This window comes from Aphelocoma coerulescens, chromosome 13 (genome assembly GCF_041296385.1).
Source record: "Aphelocoma coerulescens isolate FSJ_1873_10779 chromosome 13, UR_Acoe_1.0, whole genome shotgun sequence".
NCBI classification, from domain to species: Eukaryota; Metazoa; Chordata; class Aves; order Passeriformes; family Corvidae; genus Aphelocoma; species Aphelocoma coerulescens.
This window is the reverse complement of record NC_091027.1, coordinates 11460507-11487809: the sequence shown is the minus strand read 5'-3', so window position 1 is coordinate 11487809 and position 27303 is coordinate 11460507. Positions and strand designations below refer to the sequence as shown.

Here is a 27303-nt window from a genome sequence, read left to right as displayed (position 1 = left end):
GAAGAAAACACTAGGGACAAAACTTTCAAGCTCAGAAGAAGTTCAGAGAAAAGAGCTGTTTGCTACTGGATGTATTTAGGTGAAGAGAACTTCCCTGAAAATAAGAATATTCCCAGAATATTCCCTGAAAATAAGAAGAATCCATCAGGGAGAATCACAACTTGTTTCTCCTGCCTGGAGTTTCCACAAGCAGATGGTACAGAAACCCAATCGGGGTCAATTGTATTTTTAAAAGGAGGTTGTATCATGCTGAATGAAGTGCAAAATCCTCAGAACTAATAAATCCAGCAGCACCTTATATTTAATTAAAGAAGAAGATGACAAGTTAGTTAAACATTATGTTAATTTATTGATTCTTGAAGCTGGAAAGGTTTTTGTCACATGGCTTACAGAGAACTGAAGTAAAATAATAGCTGATTTAAGCTTGTTTTTTTCCTGGGTTTGGTTCTCATTCCAAAACTGAGTCATAAAGACTTTGAAGAACCTGCACTGGAACAACAGCCAAAGAAAAACATCCCACTTAGGAAATAGATCTGCTGAAAGCACATGTTCCCAGAATGGGAACATCCCAGCAGAGGTGGTGTCTGTGCCTGCTGCGATCTGACCTGTGCCACAGCCGGTCCCTCTCAAACCTGATGGTTCAGCAGCACAGGGAGTCACCTCTGTGTCCTTGCTGAGAAGAAGTATTCAGTGCTGCTTCTCAGGCCCCTGCAGGCACCTTTTTCACACATGGACAGCTCGCACCTTCCAGGCCACTTTGGAACGGAGACTGGCCATTATATCTATTCACCCCACAGGCTGGGAGAACTGCGTGTTTGCCCTGCAGAACTAAGGGCTCCCAGGGCCCTGCAGTTGGGATTTCCCTGCAACAGTCCCAGGAACATCCCTTGCTGCAGGGTCGGGCATGCATTTGGGCTGTGTCTCTGTAGACAGCCCAGAGTCTACCAGAGAGGAAAGAAAGGGAAGACTTGCACTTCATGCCCCCAGCTCTGCCTGGTCTCCCCTGCGCTCCACTGAGGGACGGCCCATCTCCTCTCCACCTTCTGAGGTGCACATGCACACTGCAGCTGGGAAAAACACTTTGGGCAAAATTACTATTTCCAGGGATTTTTGCTCAAGCGTATTACCGCAGGCCTGGTTCCTATGATGTATCACCGTGTCCTGCAGCCATAGGGAGGAGGAGGAGGAGAGAAGATCCAGCTGGCAGGAATTGTGCAGCAAGATTGATTTATTTAATTATTTTACAAACTCTTTTATAGACTTTTTTCTTCATAGTCTAATTGGACAAAGGATCAGGCACCCCTTGGGGGTGATTGGCTAAAATCCTAAAACATCCATTGTCAAAATATTTTTCTACTAGACCATAAACAAGACTTTTCAAGGTTGCAGGTGGCTTGGTGGTTTACATTCCCTGCTACTTCTTCTGCGTGAGAGAAAAGTCTCTCACGGACTTAGAAAATAGCAAGAAAATCCTTGCTAGCAGCATTTTTGTATCTACACAAGCCCACTAACATTCAGCATCCCAGATGGCTATTTACAGAAGACTAATACAGCATCTTGCTCAGATGTCAGACGAAATTTGAGCAGCAGTGGAGAAAAAAGTGACAGGCATGAAAAGGTCTCCTCAGTGGCTGTTCAGCCATCACACCGGCATTGCTCACAGGGAAACGTCTGCTTGCATTTTGAAGAAAGGGTCAGGCCTTGCCTTGTGGGAAGACAAGGCTCTAGATTCCAGATCAAGGAAAGCTCTCTGTCTCTCTGGGATCCATGTCACACACGGACTGGTGTAGTCCCAGAAAGACACAGCCTAATGCTGCAGCGCCTGCAGGTACCAATCCTGCCCAGCACTGCCGCTGCACCCTGGCCCCAGCAGGGATTGCAGGGTGCTCCTGTGTCCCTGTCCCGCCCTGCAGCCGAGGCTCCCTCTTGCAGCTCCGTTCGCAGTCACGGCTGCTGCAGCCACACAACTGTTGTGGTGAGCCATGGCTCCCAGCACGGTGTACTGGACCCTGTTGGACAAAAGGTCCAATGGTTTAACACCCCTGAGGCCCAGGAACCATAAGATGGCCGCCTGCTTCAACATGGTTGCCCTCTGGCAGCTTGGCAGGAAAAGTTGTTGATCAAGGCAGGAAAGACGTGCCACCTTGTATGTCTGCAATGACCACTGAACTCTCCTCCCCTAGTCACCTCACTGTTTAGTTATTGGTCCTCACTCACCCTCCCTGCCCCTCTCGGAACCCATTGGTTATGACGTCTTTGTCTCCGCCTGTGTTACACCCCCAAACTGTGTGGTTATTAGTTGTTCTATGTATGCTCTGCCCTGAGCAGTGGGGTATAAAATCCCCTGTCAGGGGCTTTCAGGTGCTCTCTTGGCCCCGCTCCTCTCAGCTCCAATAAACCTGTTCCTGCTTCCTCCAAGAAGAGTCTCCTTGTTGCTTCACTTCTCCTGGCGCTTTACCCATTGGTGGCTGAGGCGAGCCTCACTCAGGATCCTGCCTAGCCTCCCGCTCCCTGCCTGCACTTGTCCTCTGCCGCTACAGCAGGTGAATCAGCTGCCCAGTGCTTGGCCTCTGAGCTAGCCACTCATCTAACACTGTGGCACACAACCCCACCTGCCAGGGTCTCATCATCCCCCCGCATCCCTTCCGCACCTACGCATCCCAGGGCTCGGTACAGGACACTTGTTGCCTACTTACCCCGGCTCCTTTAGCGCTCTGTGCTATTCACAGCAAGAGCTATCAGATGTACCCTTACCCCTCTGCTCCTGATTTATCACAGCCTGGCAGCAAAGCTCTCCAGAAGCTGTTGCCAAGGTCTCTGGATCCTTCCACAGCCATCCCGCATGATCTCAGTGACAACATCCTCTCACTGTTGGTGTGGCAACATCCAATTCTACCTCCATTGCATGAAGTTCCCCTAATAATGTCCCTGCCCAGCTCCGTGGGGTCTTGTGTGCCCCCACAGAAACACGGGTGGGCTCAGTATTATAGCTGGTAGCAAAGAGTCGAGAAGGGCACTTGCTTGCGTTCTGGCAGGAGCATTTATTGCTTCTACACCATCAAAGGTAGCAGAGGCAAATGTGAACATGATCCCGAGGTTCACAGTTTTGTCCAGGGGCGGGGAAAAGGCAGGACTAGGGAACAGGGACCAATGAAGAAGCTCTGGGGGAGTGACAAGGGGTAGAGCATAACAGCCAACCGGGGAATCCAAACTGGGATAGATTAACATAACAGAACAAGCATCGCGGGAGAAGCCCTTCCAGCCACGCTAACATGAAGTGGTTCTTGTGGTACTAGGGACTTGTCTTACTGAAAACTCTCTCTCCCTTGTATGTTCACCGGCCACCGCATTCACTCAATGACCCTTCCTACCACACATACAATTCCAAACCTGAGAACTTTAGCTAACTAATTTTCAACCCACAATTGGTAAGAGGGGAAAAAGGCACCAGGAAAGGGGTAGCTCTCAGCAGTACTTCTTAGCTACACTCACCCTGCAGGGACCTTGTGCAGCAATAAACCAGAAATAGTGTTTTCTGGGGCATGTTGTCCGTTTTAAGACCTATGAAGTTTTGGGTGGAACAGAGTTACTTTTCTTCACAGTACCTAGCATGGGGCTGTGTTTTGGATTTCTGCTGGAACTGGTGCTGATAACACAGGGATGTTTTTTTTCTTGCTGAGCAGTGCTTGCACAGAGCCAAGGCCTTTTCTGCTTCTCACGCCACACCAGGAGGTTGAGCAAGCAGCTGTGTGGTGCTTAGGTGACAATTGGGGTTAAATCAGTCCTTTTTGGCCCTAATGTGGGGCTCAAAGGGTTCAAGATAACATATTTGATTGGAATGTTCTAGATCAAATTTATAGCTATTGCTGTTTAACTATTAATCAGCAGGCTCCTGTACTTGCCATGGGGCTTGCTTGTGTCAGGAAAATTAACCCACGATGGCAGAGGTTTATGTCCAAAAAGCAGACAGAGGAGTCCTGTAACTTTATTTGAATAAAGGGAGAGACCATGGGCATTTCCCGTGGGGTCCCTCAAATTGTTCAGGGACACAGCCTCCTTTTTATCCTAAGTTCCTGGCTGCATCTCCCTCTTCCTTTTCCCCACTGGCTGAGGTACTCGGAAGGTACAGACTTCCCGAATCGCCTGCTCTATGCCCCCCTCTAATATGCGCCCCCCCTTTTGTTATATAAAAGAAAGAAAAAACCTATTCATTATTCTATTATGTCTTTGTTCTTTTTCACTAAGTTCAGGAATTTAACGTGGCCTTTGCTGAGCAACAGTCCATGTTGATTAGTAACATTTTCTAGAACTAAGAATTTCTTCTATTACTTCCCTATCTATAAGTTGCTAGCTCTATCTACAAGCAGATTCATATGGTCTGTTTGTAAAGACAAATTAATCTTATTCCTTTCACTTGCCTTTATGTCAATTAGAGTCTAATGCTTAGTAGTAGCTGCTTCTTTGGTTTCACTGCTTGTAGCACTGTACTGCTTATCATCATCTTACTCTGCTACATCTGAGAACATTTTGATAACAGCCATGGCCACATGCCTGAGGTGGCAGAGGGCCAGGGCATCACTGCATTCCTGTGGTTCTGTACTGGACAGGCTGGAACTGCACTGTGAAGTCAAGTCCACAGGACCATGAGCTGTGGATGAGTCCATGCAGGAGCAGGACACCCCAAAGCATCTGTGGCTATGAATAAGTCCACACTAGAGCTGGTATGTGGTGGTGCAAGTGGCTCCAGCCACTCTGTTTTCTGAGGAGAACTTAGACAACCAGCTGTGGTGCTCAACAACCCAATTTTAGCATATAACTTTGCAGTCACGGTGAGAATCCATAATTCCTTTGTTCTGCTGTTTGCATGTTTTCCCCTACCTGTTTTATGTATGAAGTTATGTATATTCATATCCCTTGTTTAATATGTACCAGTTCTAGAAAGTTCTTAGTTCCTCGATGTTCCATTGGATCCTTCCCTAAGTCCCTTCTATGTGTTGGCCTCATTGGTTCCCTTGCTGTCAACCCCGCCTACTTGCCTTTACCCCATTGGCTGAGATCCCTTTCCCCGCCTGTTCTATGCTCAGTATAAAATCCCTGGACCCTGTCAAAAATTTGGCTTTTCGTCCCTGTCTTTTCAGTGGAATAAACCTGCGTGGAACACATTCAGAGTCCCCTCTCTTTCTTCTTTGCCTTCGCGCCTTCATTCCAGCAACAGGAGGAAAGCTCCCTTGGGTGAGGAGCTCTACTCCTTCCTTTTGTGTGCCTCAGCAGGGATTGCCACCTTCCAGAGGGGTTGTAGCTTTGACCTCCAGGCTTCCTTTTGTCAGCACATGAGGGGAAAACCCCCTTCAGCTTACCCTAAGCTGCAAAAACCCTTCACTGGTACATCTCAAAGCATCTGGGGCTATGTCTGTGCCACTGCAGGCACACCTCTGCAGGGATTGTAGGCCAAGAATAAGCCCACGCTGGAGAGGGTAACATATACATCAGGCAGTGGTGGCTGTGGATAAAGCCACACTGCAGCAGGTGCACCTTAAAGCATCAGTGTCTGTGCATGAGGTCATGCTGGAGCACCTCAAGACATTGGCTATGGGTAAGCCCATGTGTAGGGGGCTCAGTTTGTAAACCAGGCAGAAACACCAATTAAGAGTTGTGGTTTGGTTCAAAGTATCCATTACTTACTTATTTTCCTTCTGTGAGATAAGAATTAGGAGAAAGCAAAGCAGGCACAAAACTTAAAAGAATATAAAAAAGTTTATTAACAGACCTAAAAGGAAGGAAAAAAAGTCAGACTAAACCTCCAGAACACTTCTCCTCCCCCCACCTTTCTCCCTTCTCCCACTGACAACATAAAAAAAACAACCTTTGAGATTTTCAGTCAGTTTACCACCTCTATAATAATCTCTTTTTCGGTTCACTTAGGGAGAGGAATCTCTCTTGCTCATGCTATGGAGACATCTCCACAAGAAACAGTTCTCTCATGGCTTCAATGTCACAGCAAGACAGCTGCCCGGGTTGGTTCTCTGCTCACATGTGTCCCTTCCCTCGACTTACAGCTTTCCCCACAACAGCTTTCAAGGGTTCAATCTTTAGCTAATGGGGTACCATTTTAAGGTTGAGCTGTTCAGAAACAAAGGTTCTCTTCACCTATCTCTGGGAGCATCTTCAGCTCCAGGAACAGAGGCTGTCCTCCTCCTCTGGGAGCAAGGGTCTTCATCACTTTCATCTCTCTCTGTTCAAGCTTCTCATCAAATCACAGCAACTTCAACATTTGCTTATTGCAGCACAGGTACTTTTGCTCACAATTGCAGTTTCAACGCTCCACCCCCCATGCTTTAATGGAATTACAACAGGTACTCTGATGTATCATAGTCCATCACCATAGCTTTACAACAGAATTTCAGCTTCTAGGCTTGAAACATCTCCTCTTTCTCCTCTCCCAGGGTTTCAGCTCTTCCTTCTTCACTGACTTTGGTGTCTTTATGGTGTTTTTTTCACGTGCCTTCACCTTTCCTTTTCCTCTGATTTGGGAAAGGATTGATGTCTGCAGGCTTCATCTGTTCTGGAGGAAACTTACAGCACTAAAAGGGTTAATCTCACCCGGGCCCCGCAACTGGAATTCGCCTCTCGCTGTTGCTCACACGGTCTCTGCCGGGCAGCGGCCTCAGATGAATTTCGGCCGCACTGGGTGAGGGCTGGCCTGGCCGCGCCATGGGGCCAGGGGGCTGGCCCGCATGGAGCAGGGCCGCGGATGGAACAAGGCCACTCGGCTCCAGGGTGGCTGTCTCCCGGCCGGCCCGGCTTGCACTGAGGGGGCTGCACCGGCTGTCCAGTGAGCAGAAGCAGTTGAGATCTCAGCCGCGCCGCGGCCGACCCGGACCAAGCAGGGTCCAGCCCCGCCCCGCTGGGCCGCACCGTGGTACCTGTCCAAAAGCCAGAAGCAAGAGAACTTTCCCAGCCTTTGTTCGTTCTTAAATGTGGATCACAGAGGCGTGTCAAGCTTCTCAAGAGGCTTTAAAAAGTTGCCAATATTCAAACTAGCCAGTTGCTTGGTTCTGTTGGGTCATAGAAGAGGCTGTAAGCATCTCTTTGCAAGAGAATCACTTCCCTGGCTGATAAAAACCCCAAACTATGCTAAACCATGACACCATGACAGAGCAGGCACACCCTGAAGAGACTGCAGCCAAAGGAAGGCCATGCTGGAAGAGATTTACTTCTGAAGTGACTGTGGGTAAGGCTGTGCTGGAGCCAGAAGTTGAATTTGAGATACAAAGAAGAAAATGTCACCAAGAAGGATATGTCTTTATACACATCTTGCCTTACCACCCTCCATCATTCTGGCTGTTCTTTGAATCTTCAGTGTCCCATGCAAAAAAAGCTTTCCTTGCCCTCCTTCAAATCCCTTTGAGTATAGCTACACTAATCATTATAACTCTAACTGCCCTAAGTAACTCAAAAATGATACCAGAAAAAGAATCTCCATCACCAAAGCAGTACTTCCATTATACTGTATCTTAAAGATCCTTAGCAAGTCTTGAGAAAAGTTTAGTATCTCAGTTTGTGATAAACTTGCAAATTGAATCTTAGATCTTTGTCAGTGCTACGTAAATCATCATTACTAGTCAAAATGAGATCTAACAAAGTCTGATCTTCTTCATGGCTTAGATTTTTCCAAAATTTGAGATCGGTTCAGAACACTTCAGACAATGATATCACACATAAGGGACATACCTTATATATGCCCTTAAACAATTCAGATCTGTAGGAAAAGTACTGATTCAGAACAGTTTTCAGTATGAGGATGTGTGTGTGCACGTGTAAACACTCAAAGCTCTTTCCCTCTCCCAGTCTTTACACATGCTCCCTACACAACAATCTCAATTTTGTCCCTGGACTTATAAAAGGGGAGCCACTTCTACTGGAGCCTGTAGCAGTACACTTAAAGTGCCTTTCTGATAGTGAGTCTTACAAGATGCTTTTACCGATTGGTTACATATTTTAGGCTGAAATGCTGAAAGAAAGCCCAGTCTGAGCCACTGAAGAACAGCATCTGAAGTCCTCCAAAGGCTCCACCTTCCATATCGTTAATGAAAAGGTGATAGATACATATTATAATATTGGCTTTCAGCAAATGTTAAAATTAATGCTATATGTATAATGTTAAAGTAGCTTTGTTATTGTGATAGATACATATAATATTGGCTTTCTACAAATAGATGCTATATGTATAATGTTAAAGTAGCTTTGTTATAAAGATGTAGTTTTGTAACAATAACTAATGCCTTTATTTCTGTCATTAACTAAACTTAGACATAATAGTAAAATAGCTAATATAGTTATGCTTGTGGTAATTGAACTGTCTGCTTGGTTGGATAGCATCCAGTGAACGTGTGTTAAAGACCCCTTCTACTGACATGCCAACTATCAGCAACTACTGTCTGCAGAAACCATGGACCAAAGCCCACTCTGGGGGCGATAACAGAAACTGACTAAAACCACAGCCAAGAAATGCACATGCTCTAAAAAGGCGGATCCAAGGAGGAGCCATGCTAAACAGCTCCTGGAACATGTAAACTAGTTTAAGGAAAAGTCTGAATATGCATAATTGATTATGAATATGCATTAGGCTGATGCAATAGGACAGGTGCCTCTGCAATAACAGGTGTGCTCTTAGCTAAGTGCCAAAGCACCCGGCACTGTGAATTTTGCTTTATTGTCTTTGTCCCCTAATGTCCTTTATTAAACTTTTAAATCCTAACAGGAGAGTGAACCTGAACGTTTTTTTTCACAAAAATAATCAGGCTAGTACAAAAAAACAATTCCAATTACCAAGAGCTCCAGGAACCTCCCTCCAACTCCATTAACTGGGAGGGATTACCTCCCCTCTTAGAGGTAACAAAACACCCACCCCCCCAGTAAGTTGTGTGCACATTCCTTTGACATCCTGACATTCTTCATAATCTGACAACAAGGACACATAATAGCCATTTTATAACTTTTTCTCCTTTAACTTTGTAGATCATTTGAGCACAACAGGCAGGCCCACCATGCTTTAACCTTTTCCCAGACTGCAGTTAGAAGTAAATTTATCAAAAACACTTTTCTCACATGCTTTGCAAAGTTATATGCAAAAATAACTGGGAACTGACACACATTTAGATCCCAGATGACCAGTTATTAAATATATACTGTGTATATAACTTGTATATAAACCTCATTACAGACATGTTGAGGGGGTCAGTGCCTGAGTCTCTCAGAGCACAGTAAGTATCACTCTAGGGATACTTAGGAGGGCATTATTGTATTTCTATTACAGTATTTTGCTAGCATCAGTAAAACTGCAGTGAAACTCAAAGGTTCATGGCTTTGGTAACTCTAGAGAGACCAACTGCATCCAGGCTTCTCATTTCTGTTCTTTTTAAAAAATAGAAGATAGAAAGTGCTTGGCTGACCAACTATTCCCTGTAGTCATGGGGTCATAGTGCCCATTCTTACCCTCCATTTTCTGTTAATGAGGCGATGAAGCCGTCACAGCCACCCGAACTGTGTGCGAGGTACCAAAGGCACCGATTTCAGGCTGCAGGAGAGGCTCTAACAAGGCTATTACCGTGGTGCCACCCACTGCCAGAACAGTGCACACAGGCTGGATTATCTGATGTGCACTAAAGTAACTTTACTAAGCCTGCTAAATGATTATTTCATGTGCATCTATCTCCACATTCTCCTTACAGAAGTTCAGGTAAGGGTTTAAAGTGATTCTCACAGACAGAACAGTTCCTTTGCAGAGTGATAACCAACTGAAAAGGTTCCTGATCTGTGCATTTTGTTACAATTGGGAGCGCCCACTCACATACCCATGAGGGCTAGTAACGCTCTTTCAAACTAAGGCCAAGCCACCACACAAGCATTCACTTTCATCACAGCCATGCATTTAAGATCCCAGATATCTCAGATGTTTACAGGAAGCATAAACTGATCAAGCAAGTAAACCGAAACACTAGCAGTTTTTAGTAAGACTACTGTTGTGGAAAAAAGTGCTCAAACAGCATTTTGAACTCAAGTTGCATCTATTCCTGACAATACCCCAAGAGAAAATAGAACTTGGTAAGTATAAAGAGCTGTGTGTTGTATCAACATTAAAGCAGTTAAGGAAGTTGATTTTTTAGTCACCAGTAGAAGTCAGTGTTAACACCTACCTGAAGCAATACAAAATTCTCCTGTGTCAGCACTTCATGATGCTGAGCAGGCTTGCAGCTCTGAGGCTATGAATTTGCATTTTCCAAAGAGAAAACAGTGCCTTGTGACTGTGATCTCTTGGGAGTCACCAAGAACAGGAAACTCCATCCACAGATGGAGTCTCACCACAGCTTTGTCCCAGAAAGTCTCAGGACTTTAACCTCAGACAGAAGAGTTAAAAAGTAAATGAAATGTGGAAAATAAAAGCCAGCTGAAACAAGTAGAACTTTTAAATGAATGTTTACAAAATTAAGCTTTGTAAAAGCAAAAGCTTTGACCTGCATTAGCTAGAAAGCCTAATGAGAACAAAAAAACCTGCAATGAGGTTTATTGTAGCAAACAAAAATAATTTAGTTAATCCTACCACTACCATTTTATTTTCTACACCACAGCAGCACTCATCCCCATGCAGACAGACCACCAATATTCCCGAGCTTGACTCACCCCTATCTTTCCTCACACCCATTCCACCAGCCCCACAAGTATTTGAGCTCCAAGATTAAAGTCTATCAGTATCAAGAGGCCTGTGAATCTGAAATAATCACCTTTGTAAACATGCAAATACTTGTTCAGTTTGCTATAAAATTCTACAAGCATGTTTTAAATGTTTTAATGTGCATGTATACACACAAGTGGACAAGGCACAAAAGGCTTACTTGATTGTATGAAGAGATCTAGGTTCTTGATCACTGTGAATATTTCAAAGTAACAAAAAAGATCTCTTTTCATTCTGATAAGCTTCCATAACACATGTGAAATACTAGTGTCTCTCTCCCAGAGAGATGTCTGTTTGTACATATGAAAAGTTACTACCTAAATTTATGTTAATTTAATGTCATACCCATATTGTCTCACATCACTGTTCTCTGGGGCCTCACATACCAATGTGTTTTTACCTCTGTGTCTGCTTACCAAGAGGCCACGTGATGACACTGTGTAACCAGTTTCAGTACCTTAGTTACATGCATTTTTCTGTAAAATTAGTCTACAGCTGCGTAAGAACCCAACACCACCTTAGATAGCCACTGTGAAGAGCAAACAAGTTCAAAGGAAAAACACCAGAAGAATACCAGCTCTAGTGCTTACTTTATACTAGATATACAAATTGGTTCAAACCCTTGCAAGTTTAATGGATCAAGCTAGGCAGCAAGGTCAGAAGGATCTCAATCACAATCACAACCACACACACTCCAACCAGCAGGTACCAAGTCCTGGATATGGTATTAACACCTGTATTATAGCCTTGCTTAGAAGCTTATCCAGGCTCTGCTTTACCTGCTTGTCAGATAACCTCCTTCTCAAAGCTCTATTTTACTACCTACATCTTGGGCTCACTGAAAAAGGACAAGTACAACAGTATACAGATTAAACTAGCCTTTATTGCAAGACAGAACTACATGAAATTTGAATTCAAAAGAAACTTCAGAACAGACATTAAACATCATAATTTGGAGGTGGCATGTCAATGATCTCATCCAGGGTAGCAAGGAAGTCAGCAGTTGATTGTAGCAAGTCTGGAAGTTAGAAAAAAAAAAATCAGTTTCTCAAACTCAGAATACATACTAACCTAAGCTAGCTCACAGCTGCCCAGCATAAACCTCTTGAAAAGCAAGGTAAATATTGCTTCATAGTATAAGCCAATGCCACTTAACTGATCAGTTTGCAAAGCACCACAAAAGATTACGCAGTGTACTGCTTTTCACTGGGTAGAGTTAATTTTCTTCACAGTCACTGGTATGGGCTGTGTTTTGGATTCATGCTGGAAGCAGCGTTGATAATTCAGGGATGGTTTAGTTGTGTGAGCACTGCTCAGCAATGGTCAAGGCCTTTTCTGCTCCTCATCCCACCAGTGAGAACGCTAGGAGTGATCAAGGATCTGGAAGGGGGCACAGCCAGAACAGCTGACCCCAAGGGGCCCAGGGGATATCCCAGACCATATGGTGCCACACTCAGCAGATAAAGCTGGGGGAAGAAGGAAGGAGGGACATTTGGAGTTATGGCACTTGTCTTCCCAAGCATGCATGCGATCAGCCCTGCTGTTGTGCGGATGCCTGCTGAAGGGAACTGAATGAATTCTTTGTTTTGCTTTTTTTAAATGCATGGCTTTTGCTTTAGTTATCAAAACTGCTTTTACTTCAAAGCATGAGTTCTTTCACTTTTTCTCCTCTGACTGCTTCCCCATCCCATATCTGGGGAGAAAGTAAGCAGTTGTGTGATGCTTGGTTGCAGCTGGGTTAAGCCATAAGTCAGCAACACCACTCTGAGACCACTGCCTGAACTAGCAGGGTTGGCCAGGTACACTGAGCTTGATTACACAGCAGAAGCTCTTTGATACTGGTGCACTGCTCTGGTAGTTTAGACAGCAACAGCAATTCACTGCTATAGCCAAGTGGCTTTTTGCCCAAACCACTGATGAGCACTGAATGTACTGAAAATCATGCAAAGTTTCCACTTACTGGATTCCCAGGAAATCTTTTCAATCTTCACAGGTGAAGGAATCATGTTCACACATCTGTCATATGTCCTTTCAAATACCATGAGGGGAACACCACACAGGTTGATATTGCTTAGTTTGTGTTCTTCAGGAAGATCAAAACTCTCAAAGTCTGTTTGAGAAAGACTGTAAGTGTGCAGTAGCCTGGGAAGCTGCAAACTCTTCTAGACTAAATGAAATGGAAGCCAATCTAAAACAACACAACAGTCTCCTCTCATGGGGTATTTATCTGCAGTTACACCTTTTAGTTGTCCATGAAATCCCATACACCAACCCTGATGAAAACACTAGACTACCTAATAGAACTGATAATGTAAAGCACTTAGTAACTTTAGCAAGCAAAGCATGTGTTTCAACAACACTGAAGTGTCTGGCACAGTAGTTTTCACACACATCCACATGAAGAGGAAAGCTTTAAGGACACACTTTGAAGGACTGAGAGAATATCTACAATGGGCTGGCCTAAAAACAGCTTTAGAAGTTTAACCTTCAACTATTATATCCTATAGCAGTAGGAATCTCTTCAGTTACAAATTATCTTGGCATACACCCTTCTATATTCCTTTGAATACTTGTCTACTAGTCACTATTTAATGAATTAAGAAGCTAATACACAGTTATTTGGAACTTGTTTCCCGTCACCACAATAAGAGACTCAGAATAACACATCGAAGGCACAGCCATTACAGTTAAAAATACCATCTCATTCTTGTTTAAGTATTCCAGAAGCAGCAAGCACCCTTATGTTTCAGAAAGGACGCAGGAGAAATGCAATGCTGGCTTGTGTGCTACAGTAGCTCGAACAAATTCTTACAACAATACCAACACTCACAAAAGACTTCTTGCTAATTTTAATAATTACATCAATAGCACTTACCTTGAGGATCCAAAGGAAACATATTTTCTATTTCTGGCCAATCTTCTTCAGCCACTGCATGGCAGCTTTCTAATCCACTCTTTCTTAGTCATAAAAAGAGGAAGTCACATTATTTGAGCTACTGTAGAATGTTTGTAGTGGCTTTCCTGTGCTATTCAGGTCTACAGACAAGCATACCTGTCACACTTCTCAGTCAGGCCTAAATTCTAATACCTTCAACACAAATAAGATGGAGATTGGCAAATGTTTCAGCTGAGTTTATGTAGTGCAGTATTATATATGGCAGCAAGAGATAACTGCACTAGAACAGATGACTCTTAACATGTGAATAAGACAGTAACCCAGACTATTTTCTCTAGAACCATCTATGTAGGTGCCCTGCTTTTAGCTATGGGAGAATTTATTTTTCCTCCTAGCAATTCTTCGGATTCATGATGAAAACAGCATTGATACACACAGCTCTTTGAGCTATTGCCAAGCAGTGTTTATACAGTCCAGGCCTTCTCTGCCTCTCACAACCCCACCAGTGAGAAGGCTAGGGATGCACAGCTGACCCCAGCTACCCAGAGGGATATCCCATATTGCATTACATGCTCAGCAAGGAAAACTGGTGGGAAAGCAGGGCTAAAACTGCTCTGGGACTGGCAAGGCATTAATCAACTGGTTGCAAGGAATTGGTTTTGTTTTTCTTTGAGATTTTTAATAATTAAATTGCCTTACGCTCAGCCTATGATTTTTCTCATTCACCCTTCCAATTTTCTCCCCCAATCCCAACAAGGAGGGAGAGAGGGAGCAGCTGTGTGGTGCTTAATTATGTCAGAGTTAAGCCACAACAGCATGTAAATTATGGATCTCCCCTCCTCCCCAGCATAAGTGTGTTGTACTCACTTTGTTCACAGCGCAAGTCTGATTTTTCTGTTTTATCTTGTCCATCTTGCTTGTGACTCCTTCAGTTTTATTCACATTTCCAAGAGCCTTTCTGACAGAGCGGGATGTGACTGGAGAAGTACCGATCGCTTTTTTAGGAAGTGGAGTATTAACTTGTGTTCTTTCAATTAAGGCTTTTGCTAGAATGGGGCGGGGGGGGGAAGGAAAAAAAGCAAACTTCAGCAACCCTAAAGCTTGCCTAAATAAAATCACTTATTCTTATTTATAACCCATAAACCCCACTTACGACAAAAGCACAGAGTTATCTTTCATTTTATACTACTTGATGAGCTTGGAAGAATTGGTTGGGTAAGTGGATTTATGAATAGAAAATCATTATCATGAAAAGCAGCGAATAACAAAATGTGATTTATGCCCTTCACTTGATCCCTTACTGGCTTAGGGCAGCAAATACACACAAGATCCTGAAGGAAGCTTCAGGTGGCTTTTGGGAGCACCAAGTTCACCATTCTCCTGATCAACGAAGATCAGAGTTGCCATCTTCAGATTGATGATACTACCCTGTAGAGTCCATACATAAAAAAAGAAAAACAATTTCTGTCACTTGTCTCACCACAACACACTTTTTAAGCAAGCCCCATTAAAACCAGCTATCACATATTGGTGCTACACAAGGGGAACAAACCCCTACTTCCCACCATTACACAGTAGTTCAGCTAAAGACCCTCAGGTTTGAAGACACTACTTGTGCTCCTGCCTTGTACTCATCGCTGCCATTACACAGGTGGGCAAGCAATTAAAGAGGTCTACAGGAAAACTCAGAATCACAGTCAGTGAGGCTGGAAAACATCTCTAAGTAACTGAGTCCAACCTAAACACCACTATGCCAACCACACCATGGCACTGAGTGCTATACCCAGTCTTCCCTTAAGCATCTCCGGGACAGTGACTCCGCCACCTCCCTGGGCAGCCCGTTTTAGTGTCTAATCAACCCTTCTATCAGGAATTCTTCCTAATGCCCAACCTAAGTTTTCCGCGGCACGGCTTGATGCCATTTTTTCTTGTCCTGTTAGTGCTTTCTCCCAGGCAACTAGCAATCTCCACCTGCCTGCAACCTTCTTTCAGGTGCCTATAGCGAGCTATAAAGCCTCTCCTGAGCCTCCTCTTCTTCAGGCTAAGCCCCCTCGCCCTAGCCACTCTTCATCAGATTTGTGCTCCAAACCCTTCCCCAGGTTTGTTACCCTCCTCTAGGCGAAAATCCCTTTCTTTGTACAGCCTGAAGCACAAAGCCAAAGCAAGACTTACAGTCCCACACCAGCCCTCCCCCCCAACCCTCAGCTCACCTCAGAAAGCGACAGGAAAGGAAAGAGTCGGACTCACAGAATCCAAACCGCCCTCAAACACCTCGGAACACACCAAGTACCAACGGCCCCGGCTTTTAAACGGCCCTCGAGCCGCCCATTGGCCGCTTCGACTCACGCGCGGCAGCCGATTGGCTGACCGCGCCGCTCGCGCACCGCGGCAGGCGAGCTCCGGGGCGGGGCGGGCAGGGGGAAGCGGCTCCGCCCCGGAAGTGAGCGGAGCCGCGGGGCATTGTGGAGCGGTGCTGCGGCCCGGCAGGTAAACAGGGGTGAGGGAGCGGGGTAGGATTCGGGAACAGGATCGGGACCGCGACTCAGGATCCGAGAGGGCGGCTGCTGTAGGCTTCGAGCAAGTGCTGGCGTCCCCCGCTCGGCCTGGGCTTGGGCCCGAGCCTAGCGCTGCTTCCCTGCGGTCTTTCTCGCGTCTCTTCCGGGGTACGCGCAGGCCCAGGTCCTACGTTAACAATAAGGTAATTTTGGTTTTTCGGCAGTGGGCCTTATTTTTCAGGACAGAGGTATGTCAGGAATGCATAATACGGAGTTAACTCATTTCACTGAGTGACACAAAATCACGTTGAAGAGCTGTGATGTTAGAGGGTATTGATCTGTAAAGCTTTTTTTTTTTTGTCTTCTAATTTTTTTTTCTGCTAAGGGAAAAAGCCAAAATGGCCTCAGGTGCGGTAGCGAACACCCCTCCTGCAGGGGGGGCAAATGATGTGAGCCTGGAGGAACCAAAGAAGATGACGAGGGAAGATTGGAGGAAAAAGAAAGAATTAGAAGAACAGAGAAAACTTGGAAATGCACCTGCTGAAGTGGATGAAGAAGGAAAGTAAGTTTTACTAAAGCTGTGGTTATTCTAAAGCTGCTGAGTAAAAATGTCTTTTCCTGTTGTGGTTACAGAAAAACTGTCAGGGTAATGCACGATTTCAGTGTGAGTTGCTGTAGAAGTAAGTAGTTGAACTTTGTCTTTTAATGTTCCAGTCATCAGATATTTTCTAGAAAAATGTAGGTTCAATGTTTACCTTCTGTCAACTATTGAGAGTTCTGCTAAAAAGTCCAATCTGTTAAGCTAATTACAAGTGGTATTTTAAAACTGAACAAAACATAGTACGGGGGTCTTTTACTCTGTACCTCATCTGTTGCCTTTTTCTCTTGCTTTTACAGGGCTTGTTGCTTCTGAGAAATGTTGCTACGTTTTTTGTTCAGTAACATTACACAGAATAAGCCATTTGATTTGGAGTCAGGAGTTTAGGTGAATTAGATGGCAACAAAATCTCAAAGTCTGTGTTTATCAAATTGAGAATTTATTTTGCAGTGCATTGTACCAACTTCCTTATTTATTATCACTCCTAAAGCAGTTGAACTTTAATGTGAAGGTTGTTTGTTAGACTAGGTTGTTGTGTGTTTTTCCCCATGCCATGTATTCACTGCACAACATCTTCTACAGAGATATCAACCCTCATATTCCTCAGTACATCTCCTCAGTACCATGGTACATAGATCCTTCTAAAAGACCTACACTTAAGCATCAGAGACCTCAGCCAGAGAAGCAGAAACAGTATAACTCCTCTGGAGATTGGTACAAACGAGGAGTTCAGGAGGTATGCAAAATGTTTTTCTCATGAAATAAAGATTTGGGTTGATTAAGTGAGGAGATTTCTGGTTATATGGTTTTGAGGGGGGCAGGAATTTTTATTCAGCAGGCAAATCACGGTATCTGATGATAATCGAAACACGTGTTTGGGCTTTCTGGAGGGCACACACACTTGAGTGGTGTTGAAAATATGAACTTGTTATTTGGAACACTTCTGTAAATCTGCCAAAGTGTCCCCAGCGCTGCTCATTGTGTTTCCTCTCAGCATGCTGTGGCCACGAGGTACCGCAAAGGAGCCTGTGAGAACTGCGGGGCACTGACACACAAGAAGAAAGACTGCATGGAGGTAAACTTCACTTTTGTCCGTGTCTTAATGGCTTTGAAAGGCATAGGAATTTTAATCTTACTGAAAAATAGCTGGCTATAGATGAAATACTGGGTTTGGAAAAGCTGTTTTGAAAAATGTTTCAAGTAGTGAGAGATGGCCCAGAAATTTCTAAAGAAATTGTTATGTAGGAAAAATGAAGGGGAAAAGTGATACAATTCAATGTGTCATACATAAATTATGTTTGTAATAAGATTTGAAATAATAGGTGAAAATGTTATTTTCTTGTTAATTGCATTATCTCAAGTGCTGTTGTGTCTGTGTTTCTGCTTCATCTCAGCTAGAAGCCACTACCAGAAGCTGTTTTAATTTCTTTCTTAATTGTAGAAAATATGAATAAGAATGTATGGAGTTTGGGGTCTGTTGTGCTGCACGTAAAAGTGCAGAGCTACTTGCCTTTATTTACAATCCACAGGCTTACAGTGCTGAATTTAACTTGCTTTAGACGAGCTTGATTGATAGTATTTTTAAAGGAATATGTGAGTGAGTAATCTAATGGACTGATCTAACCATCTTTTTTTTTTTCTTTCAGAGACCCAGGAAAGTTGGAGCAAAATACACAGGCATGAATATTGCCCCAGATGAACATGTGCAGCCTCAGCTGATGTTTGATTATGACGGGAAGCGAGACCGGTGGAATGGTTATAACCCAGAGGAGCACATGAAAATTGTTGAGGAATATTCTAAGGTTGATTTGGTACGTAGGTGCTGTGATTTACTGGGGAGAGGGTTAGTGTTTGGTGTAGCTGGGCTGGGAGGAGGGACACTTGTAATGTACTCTGTTGATATTAGACCTGGTGCTAAAAAGAAATATTTAAACGAATGCATTTTCATGCTGCACAGGCCAAACGTACACTGAAAGCCCAGAAGCTTCAGGAGGAGTTGGCATCAGGGAAGCTGGAGCAAGTGGTATGTAAAGTTACTTAATCTATTTTTGCTTAGGCTGAATAAATATAAAATATAATTTCTGCTTTCTGACTCTTTTACTCTCTCTACAGGATCTGCTATTGGGTTTTATGCCCTTCAGTAATTTAAAGGTTTTCCTAGCACCAGCATGTTCTGTGTCACACTTGATGCATCTACTGTCAAATGCGAATTGCTCTGTGTTCCACTTATGAGCAGAAACTCTGTGTGATTATTATTATTGCTAAAATTAGTGACATGGAATTTTGGGTCAGAATAGCTTGTTTTCCATGTAGTAATTTTTTTTCATATACTGAAATGCGTTTATTGTATTTAAAGATTGTTACGGTCTGACTAGCGCTGAGGTCATGGCTGTGCATTGATTTAGTAATGCTTAATATAAATTAGAATAGGAAGGTGTTTTCTTTATCATAAACCAATTTGTTCTTAAGCCACTGCTCTGACTGTTTGCAGTGTCTCTGTGTATTTGAAGGCTGAGATATGAATTTCCCTTTGGTGTATATCTGCAGAGTTTGCATCTTCCACTAAGTTCTGCAAGCTCCTCTTAGATTATAAACTATATTGATAATCTTTGATATGAAATTCTAGTTTTAAAAGGCATTTCTGATTATATTCTAAGTTTACAAAATGGAGAAAAAATAGAGACTGCTACTGATCAGAAGGAGGGTTTTTTTAAAGCCTCCTTGCAGAGGCTGTTTTTCAGAGGCTGTGCTGTCCCCTTGCAGGTTGTCACTAGATGGCACAGTGAGCTCGATCTGCCACCCAGCCCAAATTACAGTGCTTTAACCTTCCCAATAGAAGAGATTCCTCCTCTTTTCGTGTCTGTTTTGTGAAGCAAACACTGTTGACTTCTGTATACTTACTGTAGAATGGAACTGTAAGAAGAAAAGGGTGTTTGAAACTTAAGAACTGTCTCTGAGGGAGAAGACTTAGACTGATTTGCATAGTGAGTGCTGTCCAGTTGCTGGTCCGTGTTCCAGGGCTCACAGTTGTTCCCATCTTTACTGCTGCAAGTGTTTTTCAGTTCAAGACTAAGCAGGTTAAAAAAATGAAATCTGGCTGTATTTGTCGAACTTAAATTCTGCCTCTGATTCATGCTTAGTATTCCTGTAAATCCTGACTAAATTCTTGAATATATATCTCCTTAATTCTTTTTTAAGCTTTCAGAGTTGAAACTTGGTTCTATTTACACGATATGAAATGTTATAGTCTAAATCCTCAGTGTTCAAAGGCTTAACAAGCTCTAAATAAAACCAACAGTTTTAGAATTTGCTGTTCTTGCAAAGAATTGGAAATTTAGTTAGGAATACAGTGAAAAGTTCTCCAACATGTGTCTGTCACAGAGACAGCTAAGAGCTTTTTCCTAGAATGTTATGTGGCAGTGTTTCTGCCTTTGGAGCTATTGGTAAATTGTATTTTGTACCCAGCATGAAGCTCTGCTTTGATTGCCCTTTGTATCCCTGCCATCTTGCCTTTTTCCACTGTCTTGTCTTCTCTGCTGATGTGCTCTTTGTTTGCTGCAGAACTCCCCAAGACACCAGTGGGGAGAAGAGGAATCAAATTCACAGACAGTAAGATGATTACCCACTGCATCACACCATGGGCAAAGAAAGAACCTTTAGTTAGTGGAACAGCAAAACAGGGGTGGCACAAGGGTTTGAATGTTGTGTCCATGCCAGTGTCTGCCTCTCCTTTTGGGCAGAGGTTGCTGGATTTCATAAAGAGGCATTTTGTTTTAATTCCTATGTGTTGTCAAACCTTAGAGATGCAAGCACATAACTAGATTTTAACATGTGGTATATTTTGACCAAAATAACTGTTTTCTTAATATCATCACAGTTATGTTTTGATAACTATTTCCGTAGAAGGAAGTGAAAATTCTTTAACAAGAGTATTTCTGAAGTGTTGGATGTCAGATTAGCCTGAGAGCACACTTAAGCTGAGGTAAACTATGCCACCTTATAACTACAAGGATTGCAGAATTTTAATGAAACCACTAAAATCAGATTCTTGTACATGTCTCCGGAATGAAGGAACTCTTTTAGTTACAAATTTTCCATTTCTCCTCAGGAAAGAGATCATAACAGTGAAGATGAAGATGAAGACAAATATGCAGATGACATTGATATGCCTGGGCAGAACTTTGACTCTAAGAGACGCATTACAGTCCGAAATTTACGTATTCGGGAAGATATTGCAAAAGTGAGTAAGGAATTCTGTACAGATTCTGTTCTTCTGTATTCTTGAGAGTTAATTTCAACAAATTATATATTCAGTTATTAATGACTTTGTTTTATTGGTCTAGGGGTTTGAAGGTTAAGGTCTGTTCTCAGTTCTGTTCCCACCCATGTTATGACTTCATCAAGGTCATCCTTTTGCATAAATAGAACTTTTTAAAACACTTAAACTGGGGGATGCAGGGGTAACCTCAGTTCTTTTAAAATCATAAATATTAAGTATCTTTTATGTTGGTTTTTTTTCCCTAGTACTTGAGAAATCTAGATCCAAACTCTGCTTATTATGATCCCAAAACAAGAGCAATGAGGGAGAACCCTTATGCCAACACAGGCAAGAATCCAGATGAGTAAGTTAAAATGAGGTCATGCTTGTATATCCAATAAAACTCTTAAAAATGAGATTAATAGTTTTATATTTTCTTTTACCTGTATGTACTTTAGCTAATTAATCTCTAGTCTAATCTATGTGTATACTGTGTATACACACAGTAGTAAACGTGGAAGAAAACTGTTTTATTTAGGAGCACCTTTTAGTTTAGTATATAAAAGTGGTATTTTTGTGATACTGACTGACCCTTAATCTTCAGGGATGTGTGGATCATGGTTTAGTGTAATTATCTGTACAAGGGCTAGGACACTGCTGCATCAGGAGGTGATGCCTATAAATAATTATATTTATGTAATGTATTTTCGTAACCAAATCTTAAACTTTATCCCGTGTTTCTTGGTTCTGGAGACTGGCATGGTGTGTTTGTGGTGTGACCTAATAAAATATTTGAATTAGGAGTAAGATCTCCTTCTATATTAGTGGATTCTGCATAGAAAAAGTGTGAAAGCTTTGGCAGTCTAGATAGCTTAATCAAAGGTGCCATAGGCTGGCTTTTGGCTGCACACTCAGCTGTCTCCCTTAAACCCCGAGTCAGACACTCAACCTGTGTTGTGCTGGGAACGTACAGAGCAGACAGGCTCTGAGTAGAACATGTATTCAGACAACAGTAATTGGATTAGCTTACTGCCTAAAATAGAATGGCAGTGCCTAAATGATTGCAAATAATGCTCTTTCTACCTCTCCTTGCCCCCAGTTAGAGTAATGCCAGTCAGTTCTTTTTTTAGATGCAGATGCTTTTGCTTCTCTCTCAAGTCATAATTTGACCTTTGTTGACTCTAAGTTTCTGCCACAGCTTTATAAACTGTAAATTTTTCAGAGTGGCTTTGGGAAGTGGGTAATTGGATTGCTAGCATTATTTGATCTTCAGCGTGTGTTTCATGTACTGACTGTTCATCTCTTCAAGGGCCGTGCACAAGTGTCTCAGCTTTACTGAGCGCAATAAAGCTGTCCCAGGCTTTATTTAACTTGGCCAAATATGGTGGGTCTGGATTGAAGAGTCACAAATCCAGAAGTGAGAATCACTGTGCTGGAATATCACAGACTGTTTATGCATATTTATTGTGTAACTAGATCCAAGTTTAACTTGCAGTGCTTGGCATCTCAGACAGAACTCCAGGTCTGCGTCATGTGTCCCTGTAAACACAGAAATCATGGTTTTTGAGTGGCTGCCTAATGCTTTCATGGCTTTGCAGGGAGAGTAGGTTTTCATTTCATGTATCGAGTTGAATGCACTTTCTTCTCTTTCTGTTCTTAACTCTTAGTACACAAGAGAATTTTTACTTACCTGTTGCAATTCTATGTTTGTATTTAAGAGGAAATCACATTACAAATGCTAAGAATTGTGTTCTTCTCTGCAGAGTTGGTTATGCAGGTGACAACTTTGTTCGCTACACAGGCGATACCATCTCAATGGCACAGACTCAGTGTAAGTGGGGTTTGAGTTTGGGGTTTTTTGAAGGAAATTGGCGCATTAAAATATTTAACAATGCTGCTTTCTTGCAAAAGAGAAATAAACCTTTATAGATTGAGGACTTCTTTCAAATTGCTTCAGAATTAAAGAATGTAATTTGAATGTGTACGTCAGTTTTAGAATAAGTATTGAGTGAAACCTCTTGTGTACACAGTGTTTGCCTGGGAGGCTTATGACAAAGGCTCTGAAGTTCATCTTCAAGCAGACCCTACAAAATTAGAGCTCCTTTATAAATCCTTCAAAGTGAAAAAAGAAGATTTCAAGGCGCAGCAGAAAGAAAGCATCCTAGAGAAGGTAATAGGCATTTGGGTTTATTTAATAGGAATTCTGTTGAGTTTGAAGTCTGGGTCTTGGGTAACAGATAAGATTACTAATCCTATGTGAGAGGGCATCAGCTGTTCTCAGCAGCTTAGACTTAAAAATATTTTTATATTTATACACACTATCTCATCAATTGTTGAATTTTATTATTTAGTATAGGGACCTTCGAAGGTCTGCTGGTATTTCTTTATATTATTGGGAGCTCTTCCCTTAATTGTCAGAATTTCTCCACTGAAGAAATCTGAATTTCTTTCTGACTCAAGTTTTGGGTGCACTCTTCTAGATAAATATTTATTTTATATTTTGCAACTTGTTTCTTGGACAACTGAAAAAGAACGAAGTAATCCATTTAGATTCTAACCATGTCAACATTCAAGTTTGGAGGGGGACAGGAAATATTGCTCTGGTTGTACCAGAGCTCTTTGGTTTGGTCTGAAAAGTTTTCCTGCTTTAAGTGAGAAGTATCATTGTTTTCATTTTCCAGGCATAAAACAAAACAAAAACAAACAAAAAACACACCAAAAAATCACAAAAAACCCCACAAAACTAAGCACCGAAAGACACCACAGTGGCCAGAGGAGATGATGTATTTCTGTCTTAACTCATCACTAAAGATTAAACTCTCTCCATCCACTTTTGTGCCTTCTTCATAAGGTAGCAAAGGTGCTGTTTTTGAAATGTTTGCTTAACTACATAAAAGGTAGTTTTTTTTCAAAACTATGACATAATTTCTATTTGCATTTCAGTATGGAGGACAAGAACATTTAGATGCCCCCCCAGCTGAACTGCTGTTAGCTCAAACAGAAGATTATGTGGAGTATTCTAGGCACGGAACAGTCATCAAAGGACAGGAGAAAGCTATTGCTTGTTCTAAGTATGAAGAGGATGTGAAGATCAACAACCATACAGTAAGTCCAAGGTTACGTTAAAATTTTTAAAAAATTAAATACCATCCAACTGGAGGTATATTAAGATGCAGTACAATATAATTAAAACAGCAAATATATTTCTTCTGTCTCAATGTGACACTCTCCCTTTTCTGCTAAGGAGAGACTTCAAGTTGTCATAGTTGTGATGTGAATTTGAAGAGTTGCCATGGCAATCTTAAACTAAAGGGGAAGTTACTGTATTTGCCTTCCACTTTGAATATGAGTTGACCACATCCTGTTGTGGTTCTCTTTTTTGACAGGGTACCTGTAAGGCTCATGTAAAATAGCAAAAGTATTTCTCTTAGCTTCCTTTTGGACTGTTTGAGTAATTTACTTACCAGGATATCAGCTCAGGTGTAAATTTCAGCCTGCCTCTTACAGGAGTAACTGTGTGGTGTGTTCTCTTGCAGTGCATTTGGGGTTCGTACTGGAAAGAAGGCAAGTGGGGTTACAAGTGCTGCCACTCCTTTGTCAAATACTCCTACTGTACAGGAGAAGCTGGGAAAGAAATTGCTGTAAGTATTCTCTTGTTTATTCATGTGGAAAGAGCTAAAAGTCATTCTTATTCCTTACTTAAGGTTTAGACTTCTGCTTTTTGTGGGGGGTTGGTTTTTCAGGGATTTGTGGGATTTTTTTTTTGTCCTCCTGCTTTCAAGTGTGCTCAGTAACAGTATATCCTTGTTCTTGTCTGTTGCATAGAATACAGGAGCAAGTTTAATGGAAGAGCAGCCTGGGGAGGAAGAACACGTGACAAAACCCAAAACACTGATGGAGGTAGGCTGTTTTCCTTTCTCGGGAAGACAGATATTTCTCCTCAGCGTTTTAAGAGATTAAAAGATCTGTCTAACTACAAAATTGTGTAGAGTCATAATAAGCCTGAAAATTATTAGACTGCATTCTTAAAGCATTAACATCTCCATTGAAAACTAAGCTCTCAAGTAGCAATAATAGAAGTTTGGATTTAGTGGTTTGGGCATTATTAATGTTGGCATGTTGAATCTTAACAGTAACTTGTTTCTGACCTTACAGATCCACCAAGAGAAACAGAAAGAGAAGAAAAAGAAGAAGCACAAGAAGAGCTCAAATTCTGACAGTGAGGGTGAAGAGAAAAAGAAGCAAGAAAAACTAAAAAAGGTGTACTAAAATCTTCAGTGGTTTTGTGGCAAAAGGAACATGACATATTTTACAGCATCAATTCTTTATCTTGGTGATATACCATGGGACACTTTGATGCTAAATTTGAGCTAAATCAAATTTTAAATGCTGTTAGATGTTCTAAAGTACATCCCCTACTCCTCAGGCAAAAATTCAATAAATATTTAGTTTTGAAAGACTTAATTTAGATGACATAGAACATTTCCTATCTAGGCATCTATTACACCTGTAGGTCTATAAAAGACATTGCAAAACACAATGATTTGTGTATTGAAGAAAGATGGAGAGATCAAAGGCACTGTTAAACCTTAACTTATCACTTGGTATCCCAGGCTTGGCCCAGTCTCATGGTTGATGTAGTAAATCCATGCCCCAAGCCATCCACTGTTCAGTAGCAGCATGCTCCCCTGGGCACAGCAGCCTGCCTTGGGCTGCTCAGAGAAGAAACCTGTTGAAACCATGGTTAATTAAAGCAGGGTACAAATGCAACTTCTTTTCCAGTAGCAACAGTAGTAGTTTGAAGAATGAGATAACACAAAGCATTTAAAAATTAAAACCCCAGATATATAACAAAAACTAACTAACAATTAATTCGTACTTGCTAGATCATGATTATATTTTAGGTAACTCCTATGAGTTTCTTACTTGATTTTGACATTTGGAAAGAGATTAAAGTGTCTTGTTTACTAAATAGCATTTTACCATCATTTTTTGTTAAATACTAAAAAATGAGCATTAAGTGAAATGTGCTGGGGGGGGCCAGACAGATGTGCATTACTTATCCCACCCTTGTGCTTGCTTCTTCTCCATCATACAAGAATCTAAGACAAACCTTCATTGTAGGGGTTTTTTTGTTTAACTTTCATTGTAGAATTTTTGATTCCCTTTGCTCTCATTTCAGGCACTAAATGCAGAAGAGGCTCGACTTCTCCATGTCAAAGAAATCATGCAGCTAGATGAGAGGAAAAGACCATACAACAGCCAGTATGAACCAAGGGAGCCAACAGAAGAGGAAATGGAGGCCTACAGAATGAAACGGCAGAGACCTGATGACCCCATGGCCTCTTTTCTTGGGCAGTAGTCACAGAGAACGTCATCCTAGTACACAAGGCTTTTTTCATGCTGTTTACAACTCTCTAGAGACTTGATTCCCTTGCACGTGTCTAAAATGGCAGAAAAGGCAGAAACCTTTTTTTGCTCCAGAGAAGTTTGGAAAACTTCTTTCAGCAGACATGAGCAGTCCAGTACTTACAGGAGTTTTGTAAATGTGTATGTATACAAGTACAGGCACATAAATACACACACGTATGTATAACATATGTATAGATAAAATACATACACCTACTCTGTAAATTCTTGAAGGAGAAGAGATCTGACTGAAATACTAGGTTTATTTGGCCAACTGATATATGCATAAAGTTGTGATACAATAAAACTGACTAGTCAGAAGAAATGGTCAGCAGGTGTCAGTATAGAACAAAAATTGTTGACAAAAAATTGACACAACTACTAGAGCTTATTTGTAAAAGCTTGTCTCATGACTTTAAAAGAATACATAGTTTCTTGATCACTTTGTAGTAACTTCTTTGGAAATGTAAAAATTGATTGCTCTGTTCTGGTTAAAATAATATAGAGATCTTAAGTGCTGTCTAGTCTTTTAAATGAAAGGGTTAGGAGAAGCTGACTGTAGAGCTTTTAAATTCCAGTTGTTTCTTCAGATGTATTTCCATATAAATTTCAATTGCAAAGATCTGAGTTCTTTGGTTTCCTTTTGATAACAGTATCCTGTTTGGTATGACATGAAGTGTCAGGCTCTAATCCCTTGTGAGAACATGAAGCAGCATCTGCTTTGGTTTGGCAATATTAATCCTTAAACTGGGAGTTTTCCCAGTTTAATCGTTTTTAACTATTAAAAGTTGAAGAACTGGGTAAAAAACTGTACAGCATGACTTTAGAGTTGGAAAGTTTGGGCATTACTTCTATTGGGGCTTAAACTGTCTTTCCAAGGAAAAACTGCTCTTTTCCACAAATAACTACATATAG

General features: G+C 41.9%; 2 protein-coding genes across 4 annotated transcripts; one reads left to right on the top strand and one right to left on the bottom strand.

The window, feature by feature from the left end:
- Window positions 1-11595: 11595 nt before the first annotated feature.
- Window positions 11596-15989, bottom strand: PTTG1 (PTTG1 regulator of sister chromatid separation, securin). Its single transcript, XM_069028754.1, has 6 exons — window positions 15839-15989; window positions 14954-15056; window positions 14496-14674; window positions 13608-13686; window positions 12693-12842; window positions 11596-11750 (listed from the first exon to the last, which is right to left on the bottom strand). Exons 2-6 carry the CDS (start codon window positions 15033-15035, stop codon window positions 11671-11673), a joined length of 570 nt encoding a protein of 189 aa, XP_068884855.1. The 5' UTR covers window positions 15036-15056; window positions 15839-15989; the 3' UTR covers window positions 11596-11670.
- A 69-nt stretch (window positions 15990-16058) lies between these two features.
- SLU7 (SLU7 homolog, splicing factor) lies at window positions 16059-27008 on the top strand. 3 transcript variants are annotated; one of them, XM_069028743.1, is made up of 16 exons: window positions 16059-16115; window positions 16509-16685; window positions 17304-17457; window positions 17716-17796; window positions 18368-18532; window positions 18679-18744; window positions 20283-20330; window positions 20830-20961; window positions 21246-21343; window positions 22743-22810; window positions 23010-23149; window positions 23923-24084; window positions 24516-24620; window positions 24805-24879; window positions 25135-25239; window positions 26162-27008. In XM_069028743.1, the coding sequence occupies exons 2-16, from the start codon at window positions 16522-16524 to the stop codon at window positions 26339-26341; spliced, it is 1743 nt and encodes a 580-aa protein (XP_068884844.1). In that variant the 5' UTR covers window positions 16059-16115; window positions 16509-16521; the 3' UTR covers window positions 26342-27008. The 3 variants fall into 3 exon arrangements, with proteins under 3 accessions (XP_068884844.1, XP_068884846.1, XP_068884845.1); XM_069028744.1 differs by lacking the exon at window positions 16059-16115 and adding an exon at window positions 16122-16326; XM_069028745.1 differs by lacking the exon at window positions 20283-20330.
- The last annotated feature ends 295 nt before the right edge of the window (window positions 27009-27303 follow it).

Coding starts and splice junctions, on each gene's coding strand:
- SLU7 (XM_069028743.1), top strand. CDS start 16,522: ATGGCCTCAGGTGCGGTAGCGAACACCCCTCCTGCAGGGGGGGCAAAT. Junction 20,331..20,829: donor AGGAATCAAATTCACAGACA/GTAAGATGATTA, acceptor ATTTCTCCTCAG/GAAAGAGATCATAACAGTGA. Junction 25,240..26,161: donor AGCAAGAAAAACTAAAAAAG/GTGTACTAAAAT, acceptor CTCTCATTTCAG/GCACTAAATGCAGAAGAGGC.
- PTTG1 (XM_069028754.1), bottom strand. CDS start 15,035: ATGGCAACTCTGATCTTCGTTGATCAGGAGAATGGTGAACTTGGTGCT. Junction 13,687..14,495: donor AGACTTGCGCTGTGAACAAA/GTGAGTACAACA, acceptor TGACTAAGAAAG/AGTGGATTAGAAAGCTGCCA. Junction 12,843..13,607: donor GTTTCCTTTGGATCCTCAAG/GTAAGTGCTATT, acceptor TTTCTCAAACAG/ACTTTGAGAGTTTTGATCTT.